The sequence below is a fragment of the Theropithecus gelada genome, chromosome 8, assembly GCF_003255815.1.
Source record: "Theropithecus gelada isolate Dixy chromosome 8, Tgel_1.0, whole genome shotgun sequence".
Lineage (NCBI taxonomy): Eukaryota > Metazoa > Chordata > Mammalia > Primates > Cercopithecidae > Theropithecus > Theropithecus gelada.
This window is the reverse complement of record NC_037676.1, coordinates 135,300,335-135,323,551: the sequence shown is the minus strand read 5'-3', so window position 1 is coordinate 135,323,551 and position 23,217 is coordinate 135,300,335. Positions and strand designations below refer to the sequence as shown.

Genomic DNA, 23,217 nt, shown 5'->3' with positions numbered 1-23,217 from the left:
TCTGGCCCCAAGATTTGCAGAGAGACTTAAGATTTTATCCTAGAATAAACTGCCAACTCATATTCATTTCCCCAAACATCTGTTGATAAAGAACACATTTAATATATTGAAGTATTTTAGTTCTCTCAATTCCAAATAATTTCACATGCATCCCAAGGACTGCTGGAAGCAGTTGTAAAAGCTGCTTCCAAATGACTAAAACAGATGGAAGGGTTTATTTTTAAATACACTGCCATTTGTTAAAGCAGATTAGTATTTGAAATTCCCCAAACACCTAAACCCTCAAAAAGAAAAATCTGCTTTCTGAGCCCATTGGAAGGTATTTTTGGCATCTCCTGGGTCCTAATGAGTGTCTGGTTTCTGAAAGGACCCTGGAGAAATCTCTCCAGGATCAATTCAATGCAGGATGGTTTGTTTTCAACACCAGGAACTGAAAGATGTTTGTGCTCAATTCTCCTGCCACTGAGATGGATCAACTTCAGAGGGACAGATTGCAGAAAATTGGAATCAAAGGACAAGACTCACAAGAAAGGGATGGAAGGGAGGGAGCTGGTGTATCCTGTGGGTCCCTGGGCCCCTGAGAGTAACAGCTGAATCCTCCCCCAGTCATCTGCTCATTGCTGCCCCCAAATAATTACAGCACATCCACAGGCTCTAAGATGTGCTGTGTGGGGGTGCTCGGGGTCCCATGGAGAGCAAGGCACACCCAGCCCCTGCTCGGCTGGAGCTTGCAGTCTTGTGAGGCAGCAGCTTTGGCACTAAGAGCAATTACTTACTGTTGGAAATCCTGGTAAATGCTGCATAGGAGACGTACAGGCAGCACAAGCCATGTAAAAAGGGCTCAGTTCTAGGCTGAAAAGTCAGGAAGGCTTCTCTAAAGAAAAAGTAGGGAAGGCAAAGAGGGGGATGGGGAAAACTGTTCCATGCAAAGGAAACTGCCTGTATGGGCCAGAACAGAGCACGGACTCCAAGGAACATGAAAAGCTCCTGTGGCTGATGGAGAGAGATGCGTGGCAGGTGACACAGCTTAGTGTTGGCAACGGTGATAATGCTGATCTAGCATCAGTTGTGCCCAAACAGTGATTCTTCTCTTACCCTCCTAGGATCAAGAGTTTGGATCCCTAAAAGGTCGGGCAAAGCTGAGGTGCAGTTAGTCATTCTCCATCTTTCCTTAACTTCACAGTGTCCTAATTGCTTTCTCCACCTCCAGCATTGCCCCTCTTAAATTCATCCTTCAGCCAGCTTTAAGAGAGGTTGTCCTGAAGGGCAGCTGTAAGCACGTTTCCTTCCTGCTTAAAGGCCTTCTGATGGCACACCCATGTTCACAGCAGCACTGTTCACAATAGGCAAAAGTAGAACTCAAATGTCCATCAACAGATGAGTAGATAAACAAAATGTGGTCCCTCTGCACAATGGAATATTATGCAGCCATAAAAAGGAGAGAAATTCTGACAATATGGATGGACCTTAAAGACATTATGCTAAGTGAAATAAGCCAGATACATAAGGACAAATCTTACATGATTACACTAATATGAGGCACCTACTACAGGCAAGTGGATAGAGATAGAAAGTAGAGTAGAGGTTACCAGGGGCTCAGAGAATGAGGAGATGTGGGCATTAATGGATACAGAGGTTCTCTTCTGGCAATAGTAGTAATGGTTGCACAAGATTAAGAATGTACTTAATCCCAATGAACGGAACACTTAAAGTGGTTAAAATCATAAAATAAAATAAAACAAACAAGCAAACAAATAAATAATCAAAACCACTCCGATGGCTCCCCATGGACTCAGGATAAAACCCAAGTTGTTCAGGGCGGTCTGGCTCCTCTCTGCCTCCACACTGCTACCCCACCAGGGCTCTGTCCTCCAAGCCTTCCCTGTTGCCAGGACTTTGTCTCTAGGTAAATGCCTACCCAGCATTCAGTATTTGGCTCAGACACTCCCCTCAAGGGATGTGCTGATCCAAACTCCCTCCTTCCCTTATGTTTGGTTGGGGCCTTCTCTTTGGGCTGCCCTAAGATCGTCTTGTAAATATCTACTTTAAGCATTCGTCCCTCAACCCCTAGTAATGACAAACTTCCTAAGAACTGGGCTATGTATAATTTTTCATGGCATTTCCAGATGCACAGCACATCTGGCACAAATTGGATGTGCCATAAAATTAGAAACTAATTAATGACAGATCAATAAATATCAGGGCGTATGCAGTGGCCAACCAGGTTATTTTTTCCATTATAATTATTGTCATCATCAACATCATTGTATCATCACCATCATCATCATCATCATTACCACCATCATCTTCCTCCTCATCACCATCATCCTCATCCTCACGTAGCCGGCACTTCACACCATTCAGTAGAATTGCAAGCAGTGAGTTCTCTTCTTTGCCATCATTCATTGACAAGAGAGATAATAGATGGTTCAGATCACTAAATCCTAATGAACCACTCTCGGGAAATAGAAACACTTTACCATCTAAAATTTTTAGCACTTCAGACATGAGTGGGAAAAAGTTAGCATTGTGGAATCACACATACGTGGAAAATTCCAAGCAGGATCCACACTCAGGACAAAGGACAGGGGAAACCCAAGCAATTGAAACCAGTTAGACTTTTGAAGCACAGGCGAACCACCTCCCCCAGCCATATCTGCAGTAAGACTGAAGGTGGAACACACACCACTTACCATCAGCACAGCTCTCCGGAAAAGTTGGGAGTTGGTGGCCCTGGCCATGAGAAGGTGGATGCTGGCCACATCAGCCCCAGCACGGTCTGCTGCCAGGGACACACGCCGAGGGTCCCCGCCAAATCCTCGGATGTGGGTCTGCACCCAGGTCAGAGCTGCCACCTGGTCCAGCAGCCCCCAGTTGCCACTCACCTCTCCGGACCCTTCAGAAAAGAGGAAAGCCTTTTATCCTTTGTGACTTTGCAAACTTGGATTTGAAAATCATGGTGCTGTCTAGGGCAGGAACGTACGTGGCCCCTCCAGGGGCTCTGGGCTCTTGTCCTCACAGGTCGGGACTGTGGGTTCCAAATACAGTGAGGAACAGTGGAGGAGCAGGGGCCTTGAGACCAGATACACACAGGCCTGAATGCTAGCCAGCTAGGAGAACTTGATTATGTTTTTGTACCTCTCCTTTGCCAGCTGGGAGACCTTGATCATGTCCTTATAACTCTCTGAGCCACAGCTTCCCTGTCATTAGCTGAGGGGACTTGCTCAGATTAGAGGCAGCACATCTTCAGGTCCACCACTAGCTTGGCCAATCAGTGGGAAGGAGGTGAACTCTCTGCCCCATGTCTTTGACTATTGCAGGTGGCTGTCCCCGACAATGGCCAGGCCAGGCTGGGGCTCTGGATCCTACCCATCCCCTCACCTCATCATCTGAAGCCTTTATTAGCACGCAACTGAATTGATCTCTTTCCTTTTTCATAGACTCCAATTAACATTTGCTGAAAACTCAGCACTATTTTTTTTTAAATAAAATGATCTAGATACAAACAAGTATAGCAAAAATATGCTCTTCTCCTTAGGCTTTTGAGACACTACATACACTTCTGGTTGTCTTGTGAATTCAGTAGATCCTTGTCAAACTACTCCACTAACTTGTCCTCTTTGTCAGACCTTGGAACACCAGATCTCATTCTCATCTCATCTGAGGTTCCCATTATTCCTTTCTGACTTTGCACTAAGGAACCTCATCAAGTTCCATGGCTTTCATTACCACCTACATGTTGGTGACAGTCCTATGTGTGTCAGCAGCCGAGCCCACTCCCTGAGCTCCAGACCCCTCACGTTTCTCCATGAGGCACCATAGTTATGATTCACAGGATTCAGCATCCAGCAAGAAACTACTGATAAGACCCATATTCCCAAATAGGAAAAAAGAAAAGAAAAAACAGAAAAATCTTGCATCCTGATTCCCCAGTCTAGTAATCACAAAGTTGAAGAGAACACCACGGTCTCACCATGGAGCCACAGCGGCCGGCTGCAGTCCCAGCTGCACCATTGATAGCCTTGAGGGGCCCTGGACAAGTTCATGTTTGTGTGCTTTGATTTTCCCCATCTGTAAAACGGGGGTGATAATAGAACTTCCTCATAAGGTTGTTGACTAAATTAGTTAATATTTGTAAGGAGAACAGAATAGTGCTTGTCATAAACCACTATGGAAGATTAATTTTTCATAAGATAGAACAGGTTTAGGTTCTAACATTATGTCGCTGATGCTCTTAGCAGAGTGTCCTTGTCTCCAGCCTGCCTGAGCACTCCACTTAGCTCAGAGTGCATAATGATACAAATTATTCTTCCAGCTGTGGAAATGTTCAGAAGTTCTTCAAATGCATTTTGTGTTCTGGGACTGGTGAAGCCATTGGTAGAACATGATCCTCATTGTGAACTTTCTGGATTGCTCTTATGATCCATTTGTTAGGATGAATGTGTTTGTTTCCTCTAAGGTCTCAGGCAGCCCGGGAAAGCAGGGCACCAACTGAGTCAGACCAAGTCCTGCAAATCTGGAAAGTGACATCCACAGCCTGTATTCCAGGCATAAGGAGGAGAGAAAATGTTCCTGACTCTCCCTTCCCATGTATTAGCTTTTTTCCACTATATGATAAGGGCCAATGTTGACTGCTGGGGTCTAGACTTCTGAGAGGTCACAGGTGAACATGTGTTCAAGGGGCCACTCATCCAACAAATATGAACTAGGCTTCAGCTGGTATCAGGCACTATGCTGGGTACGGCAGAAAGCAAGAGAGATCCTACCTAGCCCTAGGGACCACACAACCTCAGAGACAAACGCAGAAGGCAATTACCAAACAATTACAGTCCAATATGTCTGGTCCAATCTTTTCCTTTACTGGTGAAAAAACCGAAACTTTAGAGGGAATGAGCTTGTTTAGATGGAAGAAGTGAATCTGAGATCAAGTTGGGACTCAAATCCTCATTCACAATCAGAATTCTGTCCTAACATTCAACCCAATTCAATAAATGTTTGTTGAAAAATCCATGATGTGCATTAAAAAGTTTCAGTGCTTTATTTCTGAAATTTCTCTATTCAAAAAGCCTTTATATCTCCCTCATTCCTACTGCATCAAGTGCAAACTTCTTCCTGGCTTTCCTTAGTCTGGGTCCCCATCACTGCCCAGGGGCCGCCCCCTCTGCTGCAGTCTGTGTGTCTCATCCCCAGTTCTCATCCTGAGGTCCCACCTCACTCAGTCATGCCACAGGCACACTCTGTGCCCCATCTGATGTGCTTCGAGGCTCAGGCCCAGGGGCAAGACACCAGAGGACTGGTCTCAGCTGCTCACAGGGAGAACTGACCTGAATGGAAGCCCTCCTGGCCTGCGCTAACACTATTCTCCACCCACTGCCACCTGCCCTGATCTGCCCCATACCTCCTGGCTCCTACTCCTCTGCTCAGAGCATCCAGCAAGCATTCACCTGCTCCCTCATTGTTGAATTAGCTCTTGTTTGCTCATTCGATCTCTTCAACGACCTGACGGAAGCCCCTTAGCACCGTTCTATGCTTGCCCTGGTCTTGCCAGAGAACATCAACAAGAGGCAGTGTAGTGTAGCGGCCATGAAGCCAGACCAGCTGGCTGCAGTCCCAGCTCCACCATGTACAGCCTTGAGGGGCCCTGGACAAGGTAATGTTTGTGTGCTTTGATTTTCTCCATCTGTAAAATGGGGATGATAATAGCACTTCCTCATAAGGTTGAGTAAATTAGTTAATACTTGTAATGGGAACAGAACAGTGCTTATCATAAAGCACCATAGAAGACTAATTTTTAATAAAATAGAACAAGTTTAGGTTCTAACATGTTGCTGATGCTCTTAGCAGTGTGTCCTTGTCTCCAGCCTGCCTGTGAGGGGGCACCTGCTGAGGGAGCATTCTGAGTCGTTTTGGGTAGAGAGGAGAGCAGACCTGCTCAGTAGGCCTCCGAGTGTCCCAGAAACGATGAGGTCATGGCGTGTGTGGTTACCGTTGGCAGCCGGACCTTCTGTCTGGTGTCTTGGCCAAAGCACATTTCCTCTGCTCCCACATCCTGCAGAGCCCATAGGCCCCTTGTCCAGCCTCTCCTCCCGTGTCCCAGACGCCACCGCCCCTGTTCCCTTCACTGCATTGCTTTGCCAGACAGAGAGGAACAATGACTTGGTGCCAGATGCCCCCTGGGGTCTGTCCTGCTGCAGGGTCCAGGCTTGGGGAAATGGCCTCCCTTCACCCAGCAACTGCTTCCTTTCCAACTGCTCACATCCATAGGAACCAAGACTCCCTTTAAACACTGGGCTGGGTTTGCCTTTTTTCATCAGAGAGCATGCGTTTGTCTAGTGGGCCTCAGGACTGGCACAAGCTTCTGCTTTCATTTTCCTCTGGTCTCTTTCACAAAGTACCTCTGGAGCCTCGGGCTTTCAGGGACCGTTTTCACTCTGGGGTACAGCAACAGATGCCGCACACGTTTATCAAACGAGATGATACTCATGAGGGGCTGCTCAGCCTGGCTCTGTGAGTGACAGGGCTGCCTCTGCTGAGATCAGGAGGCAGTTCTGTGCCAGCTACTGGCCAGATACTGGGCCAGGAAATGATAAAAAACAACCCTGCCTTGGAAGAGCCCCTGTCTAGGGAAGAAGCGGGGAATGAACATGGGTGAGTCCTGGTGCTTGTCCTCACACACTTCATCTCATGTGAGACGCCCTGCAAGGCTTAGCATCTTCCACTCACAGACAGGCAGCCTGCACTGGGATGGGGAAGGAAGGAGCTGCTCAGAGTTTTGGCACCATGGAGCCACAGAGCAGCTCTCAGACCCCATCCCGCTCAGATGCAAAGCCACATTCCCTGCAGAATCCTAGGCTGAGGCTGACATGCAAAGTAACCAGCTCTTTCCAAACCTATCTTCTGAACTGCAATTTTCAATGACTTAAACTGGAAAAAGAGAGAGATGAAGAGGTGGAGTACAGGAAAGTTGGAGTGCAACAAAATGATCCTGTTGGACCTTGTAACAGTGGATCCAGGACATCAGGCAGTCCACAAATCCTAGAGAGTGTCCAACACACAGGACGAACCCCAAGGTAAACTGTGGACTTGAGTAAATCATAACACACCACCATCGGCTCGTCAAGTATAACACATGTGCCCAATCAAAGCATCTTATGAATAGCAGGGGAAGAAGGAGGGGGAGAAGGGAGTGTATGGGAACTCTCTGTCCTTTCTGCTCAACTTCTCTATAAACTTAAAACAGCTCTAAATAATAAAATCTATTATTTAAAAAATATGGGCCAGGCATGGTGGCTCAAGCCTGTAATCCCAGCACTTTGGGAGGCCGAGACGGGCGGATCACAAGGTCAGGAGATCGAGACCTTCCTGGCTAACACGGTGAAACCCCGTCTCTACTAAAAAGTACAAAAAACTAGCTGGGCAAGGTGGCGGGCGCCTGTAGTCCCAGCTACTCGGGAGGCTGAGGCAGGAGAATGGCGTAAACCCGGGAGGCAGAGCTTGCAGTGAGCTGAGATCTGGCGACTGCACTCCAGCCTGGGCGACAGAGCAAGACTCTGCCTCAAAAATAAAAATAAAAATAAAAATAAAATATATATATATATATGAAAGAAGGAACAGTTGTACCAGTGTCACAGGCTTATTGGGGGATTAACTGGAATGAAGGACTGGCCCCTTTGGGCTTCAGGAGATGAGCACATGCTTCCTGTTGGCCTCTGCAGGGTCAGGCTCAGTCCTGTCTCTGAGCTCGCCTGAGGCAGGCGGGAGACAGCTCCTCCATAGCAGGAAGCCTGAATCTGCATCACGGCTCTGTTGCTGCTGCTCTGCCCTGCCCCTATCTCTGTGCCTCAGTTTCCTGATTGATTTGATGAGGATGTGAACATCTTTGCTCCCCTCTCAGAGCCGAAGAGCAGGGAGGCGCAATGTGAGAGACTGGAAAGCTTGGGAACGTGGGACACACGAGGCAGACTAGGAAGGAAGGCAAAGAAAATGGCCCGTGTCTCTCTAGTAGAATAATTTATAATCCTGTGGGTATATACCCAGTAATGGGATTCCTGGGTCAAATGGTATTTCTGGTTCTAGATTTTTGAAGAATCACCAAATCATTCTCCGATAAAGACACATGCACACGTATGTTTATTGCAGCACTATTACAATAGCAAAGACTTGGAACCAACCCAAACACCCCTCACTCATAGACTGGATAAAGAAAATGTGGCACATATACACCGTGGAATACTATGCAGCCATAAAAAAAGAATGAGATCATGTCCTTTGCAGGGACATAGATGAAGATGGAAGCCATCATTCTCAGCAAACTAACACAGGAACAGAAAACCAAACACCACATGTTCTCATTCATAAGTGGGAGTTGAACAATGAGAACATACAGAAACAGGAGCGGAACATACAGAAACACACCCGGGCCTGTTGAGGGGTGGGGGTCAAGGGGAAGGAGAGCATCAGGACAAATACCTAATGCATGTGGGGCTTAAAACCTAGATGACAGGTTAATAGGTGCGGCAAACCACCATGGCACATGTACACCTATGCAACAAACCTGCATGTTCTGCACATGTATCCCAGAACTTAAAGTAAAATTTAAAAAAAAAGAAGAAAGAAAGAAAGAAAATGGCCTGTGGCTAAACGAATGCGAAAGACAGACCCTGTTCAGCACAGCTGAAGAACGGAATCAAAAGGGCATGTCCAGCCATCTGAGGGAGCTCCCTGCACTACAGTATTTCTTGCTGTTCCACCAACAGAGTTTAAGGCACAGGATGCCACTTGTGACTGTGGCGATAATGTTTCTCAGCCTCACTGAGCTCCGCTGACCCATTTGTGAAATGGCCGCTCCCTGCCGGCCTCAGAGATCTCCTGTGAGAAGTAGATGAGGTAATCCAGGAGAAATATCTGGTGAAGACAGACACACTCCATAAGTGTAACTTTCCTTCTCTCTTGCTGATGGTTTTTCCCTTGAGCAAAATCAACAGGCAGGCTTGGTGCACATCAGGAATGAGTGGGGTTGGGTATTCTGGAAGCTTCCGTTGCCTCCCCAAAGGCTGCCCCTGCCGGCAGCCAAAATGAGTTTGCTTCTGCAGAAGCACATGAATTCTCAACAAGATTACACTCTGTGAAATCATAATCCCCCGCCCACTGAGGGACAGATGACATATGGAAACTCTCTTCTGTCTAGAAATGCTCTAAGCCAACAAGACAGCCATGTCTGAAAAAAGCTCCCCAGGCCCAGGCTCCTTGGGATGAGTCCTGATGTCACCACATCTAGAGGAAGGGGCTACCAATGGCACAAATTATGGTCAGTCTTGTGTTCACACAGAGGAAAGCAAACCCAGGCAAAGAGATTTCCCTCTTCAAAGAGGAAAATAAACTCACGTGTGAATAATTCTTGAAGCACTCTCCAAAGAGCTTCCATAAAACCCCAGTCACCATATTCACTTCTCACCACTACATATACGTGAAAGAGGATGGGAATAATTTTCCTCTTTTTACCACCGAGAAAACTGGGATTTGGAAAGGCCAAATGAGGGACTCAGAGTCTCTCAGAGCCAGGAAAGGGGAAGCTCTGTCTGTCCTTGGATTCCCAGCTGATCCTGCTCCCCATCAAAAAAATCTAAAATCTGTTTTTCATTCTCATCTACATTGACATCTGGTTGCATTTGCCTTAACTCGTTGCCCATTTCATACGTCTAGAATCTTCTTAGCAGCACCCAAGGCCTCACACCATGTGGTCATCCAGGCTTCTGCTCATGCTGGATGTCGACTCCACACATTCACACACATTCTAGTCCATCTGGTCATTCTGACCACTCTATCTTCCATTCGCCCACCCATACTTAGCATGTAGGACATCTCAGATCTTAAATGAGACCCTTGGGAAACAGAGATGAAGCAGTCACTATCCTCGAAGACGTGCAAAACTCAAGTCTCTGAAAACCTGTTACGTGTATTACCTCATTTAAGCCTCGTCGTAACTTTAGAAGTCAGGTAAAATTATCCCCATTTTACCGAGGACACGACTGAGACTGGGTGAAAGGAAAGGTTTTGTCCGAGGGTCCACAGCCAGAGGTGGCCCTGGGCTCTTCAGATTCCAAGGCCAGTGAGTCTGCCCCAACCACTGCAGCTGACACATTCCCTGCTGCAGGTGGTAGCTGCAGGAAAAGACATGGATGAAGGATATTTGGGTTGGTCCAGGGCTCACTTCAGCCCTAGTAGTCAGTGGGAAAGATGGAGGCTAGATAGGGTGATCAACAGGTTTGTGACAGGGGACAGTCCATTGTTCACAAGTGAGGCCAGTATTAAAAGGAGGTGAGAATCTCCTTATTGATACAGCCCTGATTCCAAATCAGATGGCTTCCCTGTGGGCAGAAGAGCTATATAACTCATCCCTTAGGGTTGCTCAGGGCAAGTCAATTCCTGGCCCTGCTGTTCCCTGACTGTATAATTTTAAGCCAGTTTCTAATCTTCTTGGGCCTCAATTTCCTCTTTAAACTACACACTCACACATACACACACATCACAACTTAAGACCTATAATGGACTTGGAGCAGCGCAGCTCAGACATGTAGTAAGTTATCAATAAATGGCAACTATTATCCTTGTCTATGGGTGTCAGTATCCCTGGAGGGTCTCCCGAATGTGCTAACATTTCCACTGTGTGCCTAGTTTGGCTGGAGGAGGAGCAGGGGCAGTGAGGGGATGGGTCTTGGCGAAAAAGGGGCTGAGCCTTGGCTCAGGGGGTCAGCAGCTCCCACCAGAGGCAGCAACTCACCAGAACTCAGGAAGCCGAAGACACCCACTCGGTAGCTGGCAGTGACCACGATGAGGTTCCCAACAGCAGCCAGGAAGGAGCCGTCGATAGCCGGCCATCCTTCACTCCCCTCCCTGTCCATGGTGTTGTGGAAGAACACCAGCACGGATGCATTTGGGGCCTGTGGGAATTGGAGAAACATGAGGCTAGAGCGTGGAGAAGGCACCTTTCCCATGCTTGGAGCCTGATTCTTGGTTGACACAGGACTCCTCTGGCCAACTCTGTGGCATACTTAGCCCCATGCAGTAGACGGAGCTGTGTCCCTCCAAATTTATACATTGAAGTCCTAACCCCCAAGACCTCAGCAGTTGACTGTATTTGGAGATAGTGCCTAATGTGGTAATTAAGGTAAAACGAAGTCATATTTGTGAATCCTAATCCAATAGGACCAGTGTCCTTATAAGAAGAGGGGGGATCAGGACACAGGTACAGAGGGAAGGCCACAAAAAGACACAAGGAAGAGAAGAGGAACATCTAAAAGCCAAGGAGAGGAGCTTCTGAAGGAACCAGTCCTGCAACACCCTGATCTTGGACTTCTGTCTCTAGAATTTTGAGAAAAATCTCTCTGTTGTTTAAGTCACGCAGCTTGCAGTGCTTTGTTATAGCAGCCTGAGTAAACTACTAAATCCCATTCATAGAGAAGGAAACTGAAGGTCACAAAAGGTGAGGACACTTCTCCCACATTGCAGAGTGAGCAGGTGTCAGGGATGGCAGCTCCCTGCAGACCTGGAGCCCATCTCATGGTACCACACAGCCTTCCAGCTCCCAGTTCTGGCCCACGGCTTATTCCAGAAAAGCATTCTGGGTCCTTGGCATCCCTTGGGTGTTCTGTGACTGGACCCATCTTGGTAACACAGAGCTAGAGTTTAGTATGCACTTACTAAGAGCCAGGCACTGTGCCGGGTGTTTACAATGAGGCCTCACACAGTTCCATGAAGTTGGCAGATTCTTATTATCCACATTTTACAGATGAAGAGGCAGAGGCTTCGACATGTTAAATGGCTTGCCTGAGATCACACAGCTAGGAGGTAGCAGAGCTGAGGGTTTGGAAGTAGGCTGACCCTATTACATTAGAATCGTGTGTCTGAGCTGGGGATCTGAGGCCCCACTTCAGGCCATGGGATATGCAGGCACCCGGTAACTCATGCTCCATCCAAGGTCCTGTGTCCTTGTGACATCACCACTCCACGTATGATGGTCTCAGACAGACACACAGATGTTTCTACAAAGAGGTCCCCTCACAAGAGCAAACACTGCCTGAGGACCTGCCCCCATAAGTGCTGTGCTAAAGGTTTTCGCCTAGAGTGTATCATTTGATCTTCCACCCAAGGAGGTAGAATCTATGGTGAACATAAGCACCCCACTCTACAGCTGTGAAAGCAGAGGTGCAGAGCAGTGGAGTCACTCATTGAAACGCCTTACGGAGAGGAAGGGGCTGACCTGGAGTCTCTTCCTCTGTGACATTCCAGCTCAGATGTCACCACTTGGTGGTTGTGGATTCTTCAAATATGAGGTCTTTTTAAATGCCACAGAGAAAGACCAGCTTGAGTGGTCTTGAGTTCATTTGTCCTCTTCTGTGGGACAGATCAGTGAAGGGGCCCTGTATCTCCTCCTAAAAGTACCCTGACTCATCTTTATTGGGTAGCTCACCAACAAGGGAAAAGGCCATTTGGCTTGTGGCTGCGAGGCAAGGGCAAAGCACAGAAGGAAGGGGCAGTCCTCAGCTCCTGCCTCAATGACAGCCACAGGAAGTGTCCAGGAGGCTGGCCCCTCCTGCGCAGGGCCTGTCACCTGGAGACCAGGTACCGCCCATCTGGACTGAGGCATCACTGCTCCTCCCCCAAGGTCAGGATGGAATCCGAACAGCCCAAGGCAGAAAAAGCCAAACTCTCTGTTACTGGGAAATGCCCTAAGGAGAAAGAGTACTGGCTCTGGAACACAGCGACAGGGATGAGCCTCCACTCTGCCCAGCTGAATATGCTTACGTGACTCACTTAGCCTCTCTTAGCCCCAGGTCTGCACCTTTAAGATAAGGGTAAATATATCATGCTACATTTTTCTGTCGATCAGTTGACTGATTGATCGATCTATTAATCTATCTGTCCTCCTAGAGTGGATGTGAAGACCAATAAAATCACAGATATAAAAGTGCTCTTTAAACTGCAAACAACTTCCACAATCTTCTTCCTGACACTGTGAAAAAAACACACACTCATGGTCACCACTCACTTGTTCTAGCCATGAGCTCTGAGGACCAACTGACCAAGTCCACACATCACTCACTAGCTGAGTGACCTTAGGCAAATCACCTAACCTCAGCTCAGCAGGCCACAGAGGAAGAGACCGGACTCTGCTGGCCACAGTGGGGACATTGGATTTCTAATGGGACAGTCTTCACGGCAACCACAGCAAGTGCTTCTGAACTCACCACATTCTGAGGGATGAACATATTGAGATACAAACAGTCTTCACTGACTCCAGGAGACGTGGATGTTCGGGTGCCTGGCTGCCAGCAGCTGGCCCTGCAGATACAGACTGGGTGACTTCCAAGACATGCTCCATCACTACCCCTCCCCACCCGCCACCATAATCAGAGCCCACTACCCCATTCCAAAGCCTGGCATCCCACCAGCTCTGCAGAAATTAGGCGGCTTCAGGAAATGGGAGTGGCAGTGAATGGAAGGAATGACAGAGTGCCCACCACTCTCTGGCCACTGGCCTGTGGAAGAACATTCCCCAGAGACAATGCATCAATTTAGAGAAGGCTGCTGATGCAACAGCTTGAGATAGAGAAGATGATGATGAAAACCACTCAGGACCTTGGCCCTTCTTTGCTCCAAGAGTGCAGACTCTCTTCTGGAGGGGGTGACCTACCTGCTTTCTACACCAGTACAGAGTCCTGCAGTGCCAGTTTGAGCATCTCCCAGTATAAGAGCTGAGACTACAGCTGTGATCATGTCTAATGGCAGCACAATGGTCATCTACCCAATGAGTGACTTGGCTCATCACCCAATCCTCACTAGCCCTGGACTACAATGACCCAAGCTCTCAACTACTCTCCACTCAAAACCTATGTGACTCTATCACTTCATCTGTCAAATGGGTACATCCTAACATGGTAAGGCACTTTAATTCATGCATATTTGTTATTTTTGTTTCCCAGCAGTGGAGCAGATGGAAATCCATGCCTTTCCACTCCCACAGCCACCATCCTAGCTGAAGTCCTTATCATCCTTTTCCTGGAGTACTTCAAGAGCCTCCTAGCTCATCACTCAATCTGGTAATGGGCCCATGGACCTGCTCAGCAGCCAGCCAAGGTGGTAGAGGGTATGGGGGGTACAGCTGCCTGAGGATAGAGCCATGGGGTACCTGTTGGGAAGGAGATTCAGGTGGGAAGGAGAAGAGCAGCAGTAATAAGTGCTGTTTTCACAGGTACTCTGAGTATACTTTAATTAGAAAAAAATCACAATATTGTTCTTCAATATGCTTGCTATTTAAAGTGATATACACATAGAAAAGAGGAAAATGAAATTTTCGATGAGGAAAGAAGATAGGATATGGGTGCTTTAAAAAAACTTGCAATTTTGTTCCTAGTGGGAAAATTTTCATTAGCTCATTTACTTTTCCTTCAATGCTGTGTCTCCCAGCTTCATTAAGATCAGATGTGGCCAGGAAGCAGAGCTTGGCCACTGCAATACCGGTGCAAGTGATGTGTGAACCCTACTTCCAAGCTTATTTCATGGGAACTTCTCCTGTCAATTCTTTCACAGCCTCTCTTCCTGGATCAATATCTGGGGGACCTTGGAAGATTCATGCTGAAGAAGTCAGAGCCTCCATCAGCCTGGGTCCCTGAATCACTGCATGGAGCAGCGCATACAGGCCCCTCCATCACCAGATGGGCTTTACATGAGCAAAACAGTGTTAAGTCACTGATACGAGGAGTTTATCTGTCACAGCACTTAATGATACCTTAGCTAATATATTCCATCCTCCATACATTGCTTTATCCACAATGCACTGCTCTGCTACTGAGTCCCAGTTAGATAGATTAGAATGGAGAAGATTTCTCTGAGTATTTACCAAGATGTGCTCCACTCAACCCATACCTTGGCTTGCTGGCATCCCAGGAGCCTGTCCAGTTCAAGGGCTCTGGTGCCCGGAAGCGCCTCTCTGCCAGGGGCGGGGCAGCATATGGAACTCCAAGGAACTGGTCCACTTGCTTCCATGAGGTGCCCACCTGAATGGCCTGTGACCTGCCCAGCAGGCGGCCATGGGTGACAATGAGCACAGAAGGTACAGATGCCTCATAGCTGAGCAGAGAGATTCCTATTGGGAAAGAGAAAGGGGTGAGGAAGGGGAGAGGCCTCAGTGAGTGCTCTCTCCACTGGCATTCTGAATGTGCTTTCAGCAAAAGAAAAATCACTGCTTTTTGTACCTTGAAAATGTCAGCCATTTATTCAGACCCCTACAGCTTAAATCCAGTCAGGTTTTCAATGTAAATAAACAAACAAAAAATTGGCAAAGATAGCTGATCTTTATTAGGTACCGAAATGCACAGTATGCAGTGCTAATCCCTTCTATACATGGGTCCAGGTCCAGCACCCCTTACCAGCACCCTGGGGCCTTTTGAAAGAACAGAGAAGCAAACAGCACCCAATCCCCTAGGGAGGCCTGGAGTGCGGCCCCACCTTTAAACACAGCCATCATTTTTGTGGTGAGATGTGTGGGTTACTCATCCTGAGAGAGATGAGTAAAGAATAGAATTTCTTCAGCCACCCCGTGTCAGATTTTGCCGCCAAATGAGTTAGCTGCAAATTTATCAAAAAAACAAAAAACAAAAAACAACAACAACAACAACAAAAAACCACTTTTAGGACTTTTGGATTTCAGAATTGCAGTGTAGGGCTCACAGGCCCACATTTACATTTCATTAGTGAGGGAATAGATGTAGAGGTGGAGGCCTAGGGCCTGCTAGGATCACAGATGATATAGGGTGATGTAGGATTCAAAGCCACACCTTTCTCAACCCCAGCTCTGACCACACCCCATGCGCAAAAGGTTGGGACCAGTTCAGAGCTTTGCCTCTCTCTGCGTCACGGGTGACCTGGGTGCCCCAGCCTGCGAGGCCATCCCGCCCATTTTTTCATGTCCAAATCCCTCCTTGTCCACAAGGCCAACACTGGTGCCACCTGCCATGCTTCCCACCCCGCTCCGTGCAACACTAATCGCCAGTGACATTCATTGGTTTTTCTGTAGCCCTATCTGGTTTCCTTGATGACATTTTCTTTCATTCATCGGTTGATCCGGCAAACTTTTGTTGGGCCCAGGCTCAGTGCCAAGTACTGTTTTCAGGAACTTAAGACAGGCCTGTCTGATGCCACACAGGACTCAAAGCCTTGCACAAAGGAAGCAGTGAACACTCATGGAGAGATACTTCAAGTGTGTGTGAGAAGTCTCTTATTTCTGACATGTAGATTTGGTCTGCTCAATTCCACTCTTGGCTGATTGAAAGACAAAACCTTTTTGCTTTCTCTGCAGCTCCTTCTATAAAAATATGTATCTATTGCAGTGGTGACTAAACAAGACAGTGCAGAGAGGAGGCAGACAGACCTGCAGACAGACCAAGAGGTGGACAGGCAGACAGAAGTCCATCTACTCTGCAGGAGCTTTGTATCATATAGAGATTCTTAACTGGAAGTAATTTTGCTCACAGGGGACATTTGACGACATCTGGAGACATTTTTGGCTGTCACAGGGGTCAGGGAGAGATGCCACTGACATCTGGTGGGAGAGGCCAGGGCTGTTGTTACACGTCCTACAGTAGGCAGGACAACCACTGCTCCCACACATATACAACAAAGAATGCTTCAGCCCCAAATGTCAGCAGGTTCTGAGGTTGAGAAGCCTGGGTATCATGTCTGTCCTTGACTTCCAGGTCACTGAGTGTCACCATGGTGAATTGGTTAAGGAGTCAAGCAGATCTGGGTTTTATGCTTATGGAACAGCTAGTTATTGGAAAAATTTTACAGTCTTTCTGCCTATGAAATGGGAACAACAGTGTCTCCTACAACACAACAATGTCAGGAATAAATAATAATACCTGTAATGTTCCAAGCCCAGTGCCTGAAAAATGGCAGAAATCCAACACATAAGTAAATGAATGAATGAATGAGTGGAAGGAAAAAAGGAAGGAATTGGTGGGGGTGGGGGGACACAGGAAGAGAAAAAAAGAGAAAGAAGAAAAAAAGAGCAAATGAAGCCTTCTCTGTTGCAGAAACATTGGAATATGAGTTAGAACTCAAAATGGAAACTTGGGCTGGAAAGGAACAGTTGCTGTTTTTTAATCTGACTTTAATCACAAATCAAGGCTGATGTTACTCCCACGGTTCCTCCTCGCAAAACTTCCTGTCACAATCATAAATCAAGGGGTCTTGGGCAAGCACTCAGGACTGTGGCTGCTGAAGTGCTGGAACCTCATTCTACTATGCAGCAAACAACCACATTTTATGTACGTGGCATCATCCACAGGCGGGAGCAAAGCCAGAACAAATATAAAGGCTGAAGAATTTCCGGGGAATGCAGGCCTCCTTTCCCATGGCAGTGGTATTCAGTCTTCCCTTCAGAGGCTGCCCAGTGAAGCTCCAATTCAATGAGATCAAACATGGGGAAAATGTTAGATGTGAGGTTATCTCTTTCAAATTCTTTAGCAGAAATGATAGATTCTTTCTAGAATACCCACAGAGGCCGCGTGACTACCTGGGTTAAGAAAATTATCTGTGGCCATGTGTATCAGCTGGAAACAAATAATGTCTGCGTGAAAGTTGAGACACCTGTAGATGCATATGTGCACACATCTTCTTTTGGAAGTGAGCATTTCCTATTGAGTTTTAGTCATGCTGAAGTAATAGAGAAGCAGTCTAATTTGTGTTTTACAGAACTCAAACCTCAATTTAAGTCATTTTTCAGCAGAACTACCACACAGATTGGCTACACTGTTGTGAAATATAGTGTTAAAATCTATAATCCCAGCACTTTGGGAGGCCGAGACGGTTGGATCCCTTGAAGCCAGGAGTTCAAGACCAGCCTGGCCAGCATGGCAAAACCCTATCTCTATTAAAAATACAAAAATTAGCTGGGCATCATGGCATGCATCTGTATTCCCAGCAAGGCATGAGAATTGCTTGAACCCGGGAGGCAGAGGTTGCAGTGACCTGAGACTGTGTGACTGCACTCCAGCCTGAGTGACAGAATGAGACTCTGTCTCAGAAAAAAAATCTACAAAGCTTGACTAAATAATATAAATGTCCAGATAAAGAGAGGAAAGACTTGCGATTGAAGGCCTGACAGCTCATCACATAGCAATCAAGGCATTCTCAGGTCTGGAAGACACTCTTGTGGTCTGAAGGCTAAGGTTGAGGAGGGGGCAGAAGAGGAAGATATCTCTGGCATCAAGACAGAACCAAAGGACTGTCAATGCTCTAGGACAGCATAGGGCCAAATCTGCTGCTACTTGGTTTTGTAAATAAAGTTTTATTGGAACACAGTCACATCTACTGGCTTACATGTTGTTTATTGCTGCTTTTATGCTATAATAGCAGCTGATTAGTGTTAACAGAAAAGTATGGTTGTAGAACCTTGCTCTAGAAGACAAGATGGCAGATGTAGCTAACAACTTAGCAGTCAATAATTTCATTCAATAAACATGTCTAGTTGGGGAGGGGCTCCCCCTAGATGCCCAGTCCCTGTTTCCTGTTCTACAGCTCTTAGCGGTCTTACTTAGTGATGGATCTATGGCTGCTCCCTCTTGCCTTGCCTGGAGCCCCAGAACAAACACAGTATCTGACATGTGTTTTAAAACTAAACTCAGCTGGAACAGCTTCTCTCTCCAAAGTGTTTATGATGCGATAGTTAGGCTGCATGGCTTTGTGGGAGAGGATTGTATGTTAAGATAGGTGATCTGGCTCCAAGTTCCAGCTCCATCATCACTAGCTGTGTGAAATCACAGAGTTAACTTAAATTCTCTGGGCTACAGCCTTCTGATTTCTAAGACAGAGATAAAGCCCTTATCCTGCCACCACACAGGATTAGTGTGAGGACCAAATGAGATAAGGCCGGTGAAAGATCTCTCTAAACTATAAAACCATAATAAAAAGTGGGCTCTTTAGTTATTTTACTAAGAAACTCCTCAAAACCAAGATGGCTCTATAACTCAAAGGAATAAATGAATAAAAGTGATACAGAAGTAGGAATTTTTTCTACCTTCCTTCAGTCTACCTCAGGTGAGTGCCACCTAGCCCAGAACTTTGGCCAACAAAAGCCACTGTCCTCCAATTCACCAGGTGTTTAAATAGTCCCTTCCAGCCAGGCCCAGTTTCCCAGGATGGCTGCAAAGGCATAGGCTTGGGCTTACCTGGCTTCCGGTAGATGTGGGTGGCCTCTTCACGAAGCAGAAGTCGGCAGTTCTGGCCCTGCAGACTATATGTGCAGCTGTGAGTATCAGCATAGAACATACATCTCACAGCCCCAGGTTGGGTCTGCAGAGTGGTGATGAGACAGTCCTCATGTTGGGAACATTCTGCAGAGAAGAGGGAGAAGAGTGATGCTTGGGCCTCAGAGATGTTACTTCACTCATGCATCCATCCAGTCATCCATCTAACCATCCACTCATCCACCCTTCCATCCATCCATCCTACTATCCAATCATGCATCCATGAATCTATCCATCTATCTATCCATTCATCCATCCACCCACCCACTCATCTACTCTTCCATCCATCTATCCTTTCATCCAATCATGCATTCATGAATCCATGAATCCGTGAATCCATTCATCAGCCATGCAATCACTCATTTATTTGAGCACTACAATAAATCCTAAGCACTGTACCAGGGGATGGAAATAAAATGGTAGCAATGGGAAATCCAACCCTCTGATCAATCTACTTTCCATGCAGCATTAAGGTCTTTTTTGTTTATTTAATTTATAAATGTGCTCTTGTTATTTCCCTGCTTAATATATCTCCATGGCTCCTCATGGGCTTAAGGATTATCTCAAACAAGGGTCTCCATACTCCAGGCTTTATCTTCAGCCCTGTCTTCCTCTTCTGTCCTTCAATGCCTCCTCAGCTGGCACCATACCGACTGTTCCACCAGGGACCATGCCCTTTCCCACGCATGTCAAGTTCTGCACTAGACAATTTAAACTATATGACACTCAGTCCTAAGAACAGTTCTGAAAAAGTGCTGTTTCATTTGATTGGTCAGGTTGTTGACAGCCTAATGGCCCTATTTATACCTCAATTTCTGTGAATGGTACCACCCAGACATGTGCAGTGCATAACCTGCATATCTGTACATGGTGGTCCAATCTGCAAGATATCCATAGCTTTGTGAATATTATTATCCAACCTTGCAGAGAAGGAGATTCATGGAATTCATAGAACCTCAGAGGGGGTTAGAATCTTGGCAAGGGTATAAATGTTATCTGATGTCTGCCTCTTTCAGAAGCCAAAATTCTTTGTAGAACATTCCCATCAAGTGGTTACCTAGCTTTTGTTTAAATACCACCAATGACCAAAAACTCTCTAAAGGAATTATGCATCTGTGGGCAACTTTGCCTATTAAAAAGTTATTCAACTGCATTGAAAAAGGTCTCCTAAAATTTGAGGTTTACCAAAACAGTAGCTCTTAGCTGTATCCCACTGGCCAGACAAGTGTACTTCCTCCTCACCACAACAGCCCACCTGCTATCTGGGGTCAGCTGCCAGAGCTGCCATGCATGTGCATCTTTTCTGCCTCAGACTAACCCACTAGATCCTTCTTCTGATCTTCCTCTGACCTGGGTTTATGTCCCTGCTCTTCTGGCTGGCATATTCCCTTGGACACCTTGGCTGCCCTGTGGAGTAATGAGGAAACTTCACCCAGGTCTTCTTCCCCAGGTTAATCCCTTACTTCCAAGCATCCCAGGTTATTGTGGTGTCTCGTGTGTTTTTCTAAGGTGAGGATCTTGAGCAGCATTTGCGTGAGGTTTTGTCCCACCCTACCTGGGGGTTGGAAACTCCCCTTACCCGACAAACAGAGGTCTCGGACAGCAGAGAAATTGCTGGTGGCAGCAGTGCTGACATGGGCAACATCAAAGTGCCTAATGGATGGATCAACAACCACTGAAGAGAGGGCCAGGGACTGCCACGAGTCCAGAGAGACTAGGAGAGAAGGCAAGGGACAGTTACATGCAGTTGTCACCTGGTGAGTAATAAAGACAGCCGTGTATTACCCAATATCCCCAAAGGCAGCCTCAGGGGCATCCTCCTCATGGTCTCCATTCCTGTGCAATCCTATAGCTTGATCCGTCTTTCCATTCTACAAGTAAGTGTTCATTACATTATTAATGAGCCAAACTCTGTGCTCAAGCCTAGGAATACAAAGGTTGAAAACAGAACGAAACAAACAGAAAGCATGGCTGTTTCTATTAAGCAGCTCATAGTAGAATAGGATAGAAGTTGAGAAGAAAAGAAAAACATTATGATATAATTGTTACAAAGCAACAGTTAGAATAATACCAGGTAATAACGATACTAACAGCCATACCAGGTTAATCATGTGGTACTATGTTCAGGTCTTTACAGACACTGTATCAGTTGCTATCAGTTGCTTTCTGTAGGGGACACTGTGGGGTGCCCTCCAGACCCCCTGCAGGACTGAGACCCCACCGCAGGACCAAGGCTCTCATTTCCCTAACTGTTGTTAAGCTGATGGCTGGCAGCTCCCAACTGAGTCTCTCTCCAAGAATTGCCTTTGATCTAAGAGAACTGCCTCCCCTTCCCCAGAGATAGCCTGCATCCCAACACTGTCCATGTGGGTAGACAAATGTTTGGACCCCCAGCCTCAAGAAGGAACAAATCTGAAGGGCCAGCCTAACTTTAGAGCTCACTGGAAGATCAGTGGGGCGATCATTTGATTTGCATCAAAGTTCTTCTTCCTCTGGCCAATCCTGCCCCTCACTTCCTTCTATATCCCAAGCACACTCTGCACCAAGCTTCTTGCATGCAAATCTCCATCTGAGAGTCTGTTTCTCAGAAAACCCCAGTGAAGACATCTTCCTTTAAATATGAAGAAAATAAGACACAAGAGGTTAAAATGACCAGCTTGTGAGGGCACTGTTCCTGCTCAGTGGGACAGGATTGGAGCTGGCCTTTCTATCTAGTGAAGCTTGTGCCCTTCAACTGCTCTCCGGTGCTGCCTCCCCAGTCCTGTACATAGGACATGGCTGTCTCAACACAGGGGAGGGAAGCACAGGTGTAGCAGCCACAGAGATGGCTTGGGCAGAGGTGACGAGGTGAGCTCATCCCACCTGGTGCAAGGGCCATGCCCAGAGCCAGACTGAGTGAGGGGGATTCTGAAGAGTGGGCTTAAGTTTCCACTTAAGTTTCCACTGAGACAAAGGACTGTGAGTCTAGTCAATGGACATATCATACTTTCCACAAATAACACTGAAGAGTCTGAAAGGCTGCCTCCCAAGATAGGCTTCCATGATCATTTGGAAGTGCTGATTCCAGAACACCCCTGGAGAGATGTTCAGTGGGGCATCAGTGATCATTAATAAAGAAAATATATATATATCTCTCTCTCTAACATACACACACTTTCTTGCTTCTTTTGTGTTTTCTTCTTTCCTGTTTTCTTGCTTCTTTTCCCAGAAGACCACAGTAGTGTGTCCTTTAATAAATATTTGGTAGCATTTACCTTGTGTTAGCAGAACACTATGGCGATCTCGAGCATAGGATTTTGAAGGTTACAAACCATATTCACTTCATCATCATGTTTGATCCTGACAGCACCCAAATGAGGGGCTGGGTAGGGGCTCTAGTGCCTCTTTCACAGATGAGGAGTCAGAAACTCAGAGAAGTTATATGACATTTTTCAGAACACGGAGCTGGAAAATAACTAGGCCAGAACAGAATTAGACATCTTGGCTCTAAGTCAATGCTCCTCCTATCCCGTCTGAGTTTCCTACGTAGCTGAGCACCTTTTCCAGAACATGATCCCCAGGTATGAAAGGGTCTTTGCCTTTGATAACACCATGCTCTTAGCTATACAGGGAAGCTTCTAATTTTTATCTTAAACCTGTCTTTGACAACCAGCACATTGGTGGAGAGTTCACTAAAATTAGACTGGTAAATAAAGTAGCAAAACAATCTAGTGCCATGTTTTGGTTGCTCAAGCTGCTATAACAGAATACCATAGACTGGGTGGCTTAAACAACAAACATTTATTTCTCACAGTTTTGGAGGCTGGAAGTTTGAAAGCGGGGACCAACATGATTGGGTTCTTGGTGGGGCCCTCTTTCTGGTTGATGGATAGCTGTCTTCTTGCTGTATCATCACATGGCAGAGAGCAGA

The 23,217-nt window shown here is 46.6% G+C and overlaps 1 protein-coding gene across 1 annotated transcript in view; it reads right to left on the bottom strand.

Moving 5' to 3' along the window:
* Positions 1 to 23,217, bottom strand: part of TG (thyroglobulin) — a 275,204-nt gene that overhangs the window by 104,764 nt on the left and 147,223 nt on the right. The window contains exons 36-41 of the mRNA XM_025393976.1: positions 20,887 to 21,021; positions 19,230 to 19,394; positions 14,926 to 15,145; positions 13,248 to 13,341; positions 10,781 to 10,940; positions 2,694 to 2,896 (exon numbers count right to left, since the gene is read on the bottom strand). Of these exons, the coding sequence (XP_025249761.1) occupies positions 2,694 to 2,896; positions 10,781 to 10,940; positions 13,248 to 13,341; positions 14,926 to 15,145; positions 19,230 to 19,394; positions 20,887 to 21,021 (977 nt within the window). The remainder of the gene's footprint in view (positions 1 to 2,693; positions 2,897 to 10,780; positions 10,941 to 13,247; positions 13,342 to 14,925; positions 15,146 to 19,229; positions 19,395 to 20,886; positions 21,022 to 23,217) is intronic.